General features: G+C 53.7%; 2 protein-coding genes across 2 annotated transcripts; one reads left to right on the top strand and one right to left on the bottom strand.

Annotated features, from left to right (window-relative positions):
* The first annotated feature begins 2,460 nt into the window (after positions 1-2,460).
* LOC100857570 (T-cell-interacting, activating receptor on myeloid cells protein 1-like) lies at positions 2,461-4,199 on the top strand. Its single transcript, XM_025146066.3, has 3 exons — positions 2,461-2,733; positions 2,815-3,126; positions 3,248-4,199. Exons 1-3 carry the CDS (start codon positions 2,592-2,594, stop codon positions 3,397-3,399), a joined length of 606 nt encoding a protein of 201 aa, XP_025001834.3. The 5' UTR covers positions 2,461-2,591; the 3' UTR covers positions 3,400-4,199.
* Positions 4,200-6,448: 2,249 nt separating this feature from the next.
* LOC112531224 (leukocyte immunoglobulin-like receptor subfamily B member 2) lies at positions 6,449-7,637 on the bottom strand. Its single transcript, XM_046904790.1, has 3 exons — positions 7,607-7,637; positions 7,102-7,293; positions 6,449-7,020 (listed from the first exon to the last, which is right to left on the bottom strand). Exons 1-3 carry the CDS (start codon positions 7,635-7,637, stop codon positions 6,599-6,601), a joined length of 645 nt encoding a protein of 214 aa, XP_046760746.1. The 3' UTR covers positions 6,449-6,598.
* Between the last annotated feature and the right edge of the window lie 1,654 nt (positions 7,638-9,291).

The following is a 9,291-nucleotide window of genomic DNA, read 5'->3' as shown; positions in this document are numbered from 1 at the left end:
CGAGGAAAATAGCAGCGTGGATTTCAGGCATTCTGCAAGTGGTTTTTCTCCTGCTGAGAGGCACGATGGTGAGTGTTGGTTTGGGTGTTGGGTGCTCACTGCTATCTTGGTTTGGGGGTTTCTTGTTTCATTGTTTTCCCCAAGAAACACCAGGAATGTTGGCTGAGTTATGGGCTGATCCTGGTTTGTAGTGGGGACAGGAGGAAGGAAGGGATGGGGAAGAAGGAAGCCTGCAAGTGTCCGGAGGTGGGATGGATGTACATCAAAAATCAGCCCTCATCAGGAAACCCGAAGTGAGGAATTGGAAGTTGAATCTGAAATGGTGATAATGCAGCCTGGGTCCTGGTGGGATGAGCTCTACACAGACCCACTTGCTGCCAAGCGCCATCTGCTCTACCCTGGGATCATTTCACAAGGTATGGGGTCTGTGAAGCTCCCACGCCATGCTCTTGAGGACCTGCAGAGCCTCCACCACCTCCACAACAACACATGCAGGGGGTGTCCTTCTCCCCCTGCCCATCCACCCTCCAGCAGGAGCCCAGCCCATGGGTGCCTGCTGCCATCACCTCCTTCTACCAGCTCCTTCCCCACGGGGAACCACTGCAGCAACTGGTTAGGATCCACAGACCCCCAGAACTGGGGGAAACACAGCAGCCATCAACTTCTGAATCAACGTTGCGCGGGAACCGCGATGGAAGATCTGTTTTTAAACAAATGGGGACTCTTCCAGCTCCGACCCTCTGCCCGCGCTGGCACCGGGTCTTCCTGAAAACCAGTGCTCGGGGGCTGCTGCTGCTACTGCTGACTGCGCTCGGCGTGCAGGGTGAGTGACAAGCTTGTAACCACATCCACCGCATAGAAACCACAGCTTCTCAGAGCAGAAATCTGGTCCTTTTCCCCCAGAGTGCTATCTGGGCTTTGTGTCGGGCTGGGGATGACCACCCAGCAATCCCAGTGCTTCACCCAACATGGGCAGAAGATGCAAGCAATATTTCTATGCTTTCAGCTGGCTTCACTAATTGAGGGCAGCCACAACCAGAATAGACTGGCACAAAAGCTGGAGGGTCCAACTCCATCTCTGTTTGCTTTCCATGGCTTTGTCGAAACAAGCACATCTCACCCCACTTTTTGCCTAAGAGTTTTTTGGAAAGCAACGCCACATCCAAGCACTCCCCAGCACAGCGCTGAGATCCGGGGGAGGAATGGTGTGGAGCCGTGTGTGACCTCTTCCCTTCTGCAGTATCTTTACCGATCCACCAGGGGCAGCAACCTGGAAGGACCACGGAGGAGCAGCTGCTGAGGGAAGCTTTAGGGAAGGAGCCTGGGATGGGGGATAGCACTCGAAGTTGTGGGGACGTAGGGTGGGGGGAATCTTGGGGAGCACATTTTTGGGAGCACTCGACAGATGTGCGGGGCGGGGAACAGAGAGGCAGTCTCCCTGGGGATTCCCACAGGGCTGCGGTGTCACTGAGGGAAATGTGGCTTTTCCTGAACCACAGATGTCTGCTATGAGGAGAGGGGGGAGGACCTCAAAACTGGTGTAAATATATTTAAAAAGGAGATCCATCGCTGTGGAGCACAAAGTAGGGCCCACCCCACAGATCGCCCCATAGATTTGGTGACACACACTCACCTATGGACCCCCCCAGAACCATGTCCCATTGCTCACCTCACAAAATTGGAGTCCCGTCAACCAACCACGACCCATAGATTTGGAGATGCCACAATCACCTGTGGAACTCCAAACGCTGCCCCACAGAACACCCCATGGATTTGGAGACCCACCACCAAACCTTACCCATAGATCTGGAGGCCTCACAACCTCCTGTGGACCTCCAGCTGCACAGAGCATAGCAGCACAGTGTGACAGAGCGTTCTCAGCCACCACACCCCATAGGAGCCACATGTGCTGTGTTTGGCATCCCACGAGGAACACCATGCAAAGCCACACACTGGCAGCAATCTGGGGACAGCGTGTGACACATGAGGGGTGACAGCCTGTGTGGGGCACCCCAGTAAGGGCAGCGTGTACCACTCCACAAGTGTCATCCCATTGTAGGCCACATGGTGCAAAAAGTTGGGGATCACAATTTTCACACTGGGAGGTGACATAATGGAATCATGTCCCAAGGGGAACAGACAGCGGTTCTCCAGCCACTCCCTGTCCCCACTGCAGTCTCACTGTCCCCAGGCTGCTCCTTCCTCATGGCACCAATGGCGGTGGCCCTCATCCTCGGTGAGTGACAATGGGGACGTGGTGCCACAGGGGTTGGTGGCCCTGTGTGGGACCAGGACTGTGTCCCTTGCAGGTTGGTGGTTGGTGGCAGCGAGCAGGGCACAGCAACGTGAGTATGGGGAGAATGGAGACAGAGGGAGGGGAATGTGGTCAGGGTGCCAGCAGAGGGGCTGAGGATGGTGTGCAGGGACAAGGCTGACTGCTGTCCCCTGTCCTAGTGCCCCGACCCTCCCTGTCGCTGCACCCCAGCCATGGGGTTTCCCTGGGGGACACTGTCACCCTGCGATGCCACCTACCCCAGCCGGCTGCCTGGGTTGAGCTCTACCAGGATGGACTTTTGAGATCCTACAAGGACATGGACAAGCATCAGGTCATGGCTGAGTTCTCCTTGGTTTGTGTAAAGCCGGAAGATGCAATGAAGTATTGGTGCCAGTACCGGGTTTTGGAGCCACCGGGGGTATCAGAGAAGAGTGTCCCCATCGAATTGGTGGTGACAGGTGAGGGTTATGGGGCAAGCAGATAGGCCTGGGCATTCTCCACAAGGCCATGTCCTATCTCTGTTATCTCCCTGCATTCAGATCATCGATATTCCCCACCTAACATTTCCATCAGCCACAAAAAAATTGCGGAAGTGGGAACCAATGTCACCATCCAGTGCTGCAATCAGGGCTATGGGGGCATCATCTTCTTGCACAAGGACGGGCACTCAGCCCCTGTCCAGCACCAGGAACCCCGTGGCGGGGGCACAGCCACCTTCATCCTTGTTGCGGTGACCCCAGCTGACAGTGGCACCTACAGGTGCTCCTATCACACCAAGGCCTCCCTCTTTGTGTCCTCACCCCTTGGGGACAGCGTAACGCTGGAGGTGACTCCCACACCTGCACCCCCAGGTAGGTACAAGCCCCCCATTTGCTTGCCCCCTGTGCCGCCCATGGGTGGCAGTGTCATCACATCCCTTCCCCATGGAGGTGATGCTGGGGATGAACACACCCAAGTACCTGTACCCCACAGGTGCTGAGTTGGTGTCCCGTGGGAACCTGGTGGTGGCAGTGGTGAGGGGCTGCGCTGCTGCCCTCATCTTTGGCCTCGGCATCTTCTTTGTCATCGATGCCCCCAGCCTCTGGATACAGAGAGATGAGAGTCTGGGTCGGGAAGGGATTTAATGGCTTGGATCTCCTGTACATCTCCTACACATCTCCCCAGTTTTCCCCTTCCACTCCTTTCATTCCTCTGTAGAATCCACCAGGTGTACCATTGCATCCACTATACATTGCCTATCGATTCCCTCAGATGTTCTCTGCCCCCATCCCACCACCTATAAATCCATCATGTATCCCCTGCCTCCCCTTCCAGACCCTATAAATTATCTAGTCCCAGTCATCTTGTGCATCTGTGTCCATCCTTTATTGATCCATAATAAATCCACCCAAGCATTACCTGCCTCCTCTTGCATCCCCTGTCTATTCTCACAAGTCCAACAAGTTTCACACCCCCTTCATCCCCCATAACCCCACAATGCTCCCCTTCTGTTTTGACTCCGGTGCCTACCCACAAATTCCTGAGGCTGTGCACTTCTAGATAGGTCTTTGGGTCAGGGACCCCTGATCTCAGCCTGTTCCTGGGCGCCCCATACTCCATCTGGAACCCAAATCCCTGCCCATGAGGAACCCCGGGATCCCCCAAATCAGATGGCTTACTCTAACCTTGTGTGATGCCCCAAAATCCTGACCAGGGGGAAGCACAAATCTGCATTGTGGAGATCCCCCAGGGCCCAAATCAAAGTCCTTGCACCAACTGGGGAAAACCCCGCCATAAACATCCCCCTGACAGTGTGGGCAATCCATACAATGTAATAGGACCCCCAAAAGGCACACATATTTACTCTCAATATCGGACCAGTGTTACCCCAAATCAAAGTCCCCCCACATCCCCAAACACACCATCACTGACCACACCCACACACTTACAAGAGCTGTCCCTCCTCACAGCCATACTGTTCTCCGCCATCTCCAGTTGTAGGAGAATGGCTCAAAGAGCAAAGACATTGTGAGTACGAGTGCTACGTGCACTACCCAGGCAATGAGACCTTGAAGCTGTCAAAGCAAAAAGAAAAGCTGAGGCTGCAGTTAAGATAAGGGGGAAGCTAGCCTGGGGAGAGACTGAGGCAATGGAATGTGAGGAACAGTGTGAAAAGCCACGTGATGATTAATGCTGGACCAATAGCTATGCGAGCAAGACGCGTGATTTCTGTATGCTAACCAATCATGAGCTGTCTATCTCCGTGTGCACCCTGTATTTCTGTATGAGCTGATTTGGGCAATAAATCGAAGCTCCACCATTACTTCTATGAAGACATGTGGTTCGTTTTGGGCAACCTTCCTGGAAGTGGCGCCCGAACAGGGACCCGGGAAAGCCGCACAAGTTGCCACTGTGATTCGACGTGGAGGCAGCGGGACGCTCGAGAGTTGTCACAGCGGTTTGACGTGGAGGCAACGGGAGCGGGGAAGGTTGCTCTGGGTAAGTGCTGTTTGCCAAGAGGACGGTAGCTCAGAGCGGCGTGTGCCGAGAGGACAACGACTCAGACCCGCGGCGAGGTGAGTGCCGTATGCCAAAAAGGATAGCAACTCGGGTAGGAAGATTGTGCAGCTTCCTCCTCCACCAACTGCTGCTAGCATGGATGTGGAATTTGCAGCTGCACAGACACTGCTTCTTATTATCCTCACTAAGCGAGGGGAGACAGTGAAGGACAAAGACCTAGCTAAGCTAGTAATGTGGGCCTGAGAACAGGGGTTCTTGAAAACTCCTCAGTTCATTTTCATAGTGGAAGAATGGCACGAAACTGGGGACTGCATGTGGGACACATCCATTCAGGGCAAGGAGAAGGAGACTACAGCCCTAGGCGCTGTAGTCACAAATCATGATTAATACTCTTAAGACTATGAGAGCGGAGGTGAAAGTGGCTGCCTCTCCTACCCAAGTTATAGCCGCTCCTTCGAAGACAGGGTCCTCTAATTTCCCCAAGAGCTGCTCTCATCTTTTCAATCTCTTTAGATGACCAATGGCAGTGAGGGGCCTGGCGGGGTCAAGGCAGTGTTCATCCATGGCGAAATAGTTGGGTGTGGGAGCAGGGGCCTCCGCAGACCACGCTGCGTCAGCACCTCCCCAGGGGGAAGCTCCTTCTCAGTCGGCTGCGGCGACTGGCATTAAGATGCGGAAGTACATCACGACAGAGAGCAAGGGGGCATGGCGAGCCGGCCGACGCTGTATCCGCCCCTGCCAACCTTCGATCCTCCTTCCCCCATTGATCTGCAGCAAGTCCCTCTGCCGGTTAGTGGAGACGAGGAGTCTGACTCGGAGGCAGACTTATTCCCCCCTGACCGTCATCAAGTTTCTATGGCAACGCCAGGACAACCTACAGTATCTGAATTACGGAGACAAAGCGACAAAGCCAGACAGAAGCTAGAGGGTCGAAGGGACCGCGCGCTGAACTTAGTCCCTATAAAACCGGCCCAATCGGTGCAACAACTGGTTCAGCAAATCCCGGCTGTGGACTCCTGCGTTCCAAAGCCATCCTCTGCTCCTCTGTCTCATTAACTGTGGCAGAAGGGGCTCCAGTAGTGGAACGGAGATGGACTTGCATAATTTGGGATGCCATTCTGGAAGGTGAGTGGCAAACAGCAGGTGCACTTGCCTGTCCACTCATGCAGAGTCCCCAAGGACCGCAATAGGAGCAACACGAGTGGAAAGTTTTGCAGCAAGCGAAAAAGACTGTAGGAGAGAACGGGATAAAGTCTGATGTGGCGCGAATTATGCTTGATTGGCTATTTACTGCTGATGGTAATTCCCCGATGGACTGTGCTAATCTGGCTAGGCTGTTGTTAACTCTTTCTCAAGTTATTATTTGGCAACGGGAGTGGGAACACTTAGCGCGGGTGGAGGGTGGGCGTCCGCGTAACCAGGGGGATGTCCTGTTTGGGATTAGTCCTGACATGATAACGGGTTTGGGAGCATATGGGAATATGGCAGCACAGTTAACATATCCTTTAAAACTGCATTACTTGGCAGCTCAGTTGGCTAAGATGGCCTTGAATGCTGTGCCTGACATGCAACCTTGGCCATTGTTCGCTGCCACTCAGCAGGGCCCAACCGAGCCATATCCACCATTTTTGGACAGCCTGTGGAAGGCTCTTGCCAGTCAAGCAGAGACGTCCGAGGAAGCTAAACAGAGCATGTTTCAGCTGCTTGCCTTTGAGAATGCTAATCCCTCTATGCAGCGCCTGCTGGCTACACTCCCAGAAGATGCTGGGGTTGGAGAAATGTTGGATCTTGCTAGTAGGGCAGAGCAACAGCGTAGTGGGCAAGTTATGGCAAATGCCGTGGCACAAGCCATCCAACCCACTGCGAGGCTGCTTGCAGCAGCTGTGATGAGAATAAGTGGGAAGGATGGAGGGCAGAAACCGGGGATATGTTTCCGCTGAGGGCAGAAAGGTCATTTCCCCAAGGGGTCACATTATCCCCAAGGGGTGAAGACAGAAGGTAGGAGCCCCCTACGCGGTAGGAGCACCTATAGGTGCCAGAGTCAGCTAGGGTCACCCTAAAGAGGGTGAAGGTGGCAGTGCCCCCACCATCGGGTTCCTGGTGCTGGATAGGGGCTGAGTGCCCATCCTTGTGCAGGAAGATGGTGCCCCTGTATTCCTGGTTCCAGCACTGGATGGTGATGTTGGTCTCCATCTTCACATATTCTCTGGGGCTCAGGGAAATGCCAGGTGGGGGATACCTGTGATCTGAGCACAGAGAGGTAACAGAGATGGAACACAGCCCTGTGGGAACAGCCCAGGGCCATCTGCTTTCCCCAGTGCCCTCACCTGTCACCAACAGCTCCACGGGGTCACTCTTCTCAGATGCCTCTGCAGGCTCCAACCCCTGGTACTGGCACTGATATCTCACTGCATCTACCTGCTTTATGCCAGCCAGGGAGAACTCAGCCATGTCCTGCACGTTGTCCTTCTGCTCGATGTATGCTGGATTTTGGTACCGATAGAGTCGGACCCAGGCAGCTGGCTGGGGCAGGTGGCAGCGCAGGGTGACAGTGTCCCCCAGGGACACCCCCTGGCTGGGGTGCAGCGACAGGGAGGGTCGGAGCACTAGGACAAGGGACAGCAGTCAGCCTTGTCCCTGCACATCCTCCTCAGCCCCTCTGCTGGCCCGCTGACCACGCTCCCCTCCCTCCGTCCCCATTCTCCCCCTGTCCCCATACTCACTTTGCTGTGCCCTGCTCACTGCCACCAGCCACCAACCTGCAAGGGAAATGGTCCTGGTCCCACACAGGGCCACCAACCCCCGTGGCACCACGTCCCCATTGTCACTCACCGAGGATGAGGGCCACCGTCTTTTGTGCCATGAGGCAGGAGCAGCGTGGGGACAGTGAGACTGCAGCAGAGAAAGGATGTGGCCAAGAGCAGCTTTCCGTTTCCAAGGGACAAGAAGTGACATGATGTCACCTCCGCAGTGTTGCAATTGAGGTCCCCAAGGGGTGGTGTGTTTGGGGATTGGCCATGGACTGCCATGCATAGAGGTGCGACTGCAGTCCCTGTTGGGGTGCCCCACACAGACTGTCAAATCTTAGCTGCCTGCAAAGCGTTGCCAGAGCGTGGCAGTGAATGGTGTTCTCCAAGGGGTCATAGTTTAGTAATGTTATTACTGGTATTCCACATCATAACATCATGGACAGCATGGGTAATTAAAGGGTTAATACTTCAGTTCCGTGGATTGACAACCTTCCAGATACCTGCTTCTCAAAAGAGAAGAAGAACTGCATATCCCAGAGGACCTCACAGTCAGAGAAGGAAGATACGGCACAGAAGTCACGGGATCGGGCTCTGTCGGCTCTCTCTCTCTCTGGTAGCCACGCAGAGGGCTGGGTGTGCTTCCAAGCCATGCACCTTCATTCTAGGAGGCCTTTTGGTTTCGGAAACCTTCTCTCTCTTATTTTATTTGATTTGCTACTCACAATTACAATTAGATGGTATTATACTGTGTTATCTTGCATTCCGATATTAGTCAGTAAAAAAAGTTTTCCTCCTTTGACCGTTGACTCTGCTCCATTCTCTTTCCCACTCTGAGCCCAGCTCCCGTTCCTCTACCCCTTTCCTTTCTCCATTCCCATTTTTTGGGAACCAAGGGGCCCACTGGCCTACAGCCCCCCTGTCACGGGCATAGATTGATCTAGATTGATCTAAATAGCTCCGTGACATAGGGGTTTACCATAAACTGGAGGAGAAGAGGAAGTTTGTGTGTGGGAGGGCTGTGTGTGCGAGCAGCAGTGAGGGGAAGGGCAGGAGATCTGACTTCCCCCTTTTGGTGGTGGAAGGGGAAATGCTGGAGAGTTTGTGAGCTCGATGGAGATTTTTGAGCACAGATGGCGGATTTTGTGGGGCTGGATGGAGATTTAGGGGCCACAGGTTGATCTGGCAGCTGCATGAAGGATCTGCAGTCTCGATGGAGGTTTTGGGGCTGGATAGAAAGGTTGGGTTGGTTGGAGGCTTTGGTCTGCTTGGAGGATTGTGGGGTGGATGGAGGATTTGTTGTAGATGAGGTATAAGGGTTTGAATGATGGATTTTGTGGTTGAATGGAGTCTTGGGGGCCTGGATGTAGAGATTGGGTCTGGCTGTAGAGATCAGAGTTGGATGGAGATTTAGGGGCTTGTCATGGCTTTGTAATTTTGCTATTGGTATTCCACATCATAACATCATGGACAAAAGAGAAGAAGAACTACGTATCCCAGCAGACCTCACGGTCAGAGAAGGAAGATACATCACGGAAGATACGTCATCTGGTTGCACACGGCCTTTCGCTTTCAGTTGCTGGCAGGGAGAGGAGTGGGTGTGCTTTCCAAGCCATGTGCCTTCATCAAGTTGCGCTTTCGGTTTCGGAAGCTCTCTCACTCTCACTCTCTCTCTCTCTTTCTCTCTCTTTCTCTTATTTCATTTGATTTATTACCTTTACATTCTATTAGATTGTATTATATCGCGTCATCTTGCATTCCGACATCATA

Source organism: Gallus gallus, chromosome 31, assembly GCF_016699485.2.
Source record: "Gallus gallus isolate bGalGal1 chromosome 31, bGalGal1.mat.broiler.GRCg7b, whole genome shotgun sequence".
Lineage (NCBI taxonomy): Eukaryota > Metazoa > Chordata > Aves > Galliformes > Phasianidae > Gallus > Gallus gallus.
This window is presented reverse-complemented; position numbering and strand designations above follow the sequence as displayed.

Coding starts and splice junctions, on each gene's coding strand:
- LOC100857570 (XM_025146066.3), top strand. CDS start 2,592: ATGGACAAGCATCAGGTCATGGCTGAGTTCTCCTTGGTTTGTGTAAAG. Junction 2,734..2,814: donor CATCGAATTGGTGGTGACAG/GTGAGGGTTATG, acceptor CCCTGCATTCAG/ATCATCGATATTCCCCACCT. Junction 3,127..3,247: donor TCCCACACCTGCACCCCCAG/GTAGGTACAAGC, acceptor TGTACCCCACAG/GTGCTGAGTTGGTGTCCCGT.
- LOC112531224 (XM_046904790.1), bottom strand. CDS start 7,637: ATGGCACAAAAGACGGTGGCCCTCATCCTCG. Junction 7,294..7,606: donor GACGGTGGCCCTCATCCTCG/GTGAGTGACAAT, acceptor TGCCCCAGCCAG/CTGCCTGGGTCCGACTCTAT. Junction 7,021..7,101: donor CGTGGAGCTGTTGGTGACAG/GTGAGGGCACTG, acceptor CTCTGTGCTCAG/ATCACAGGTATCCCCCACCT.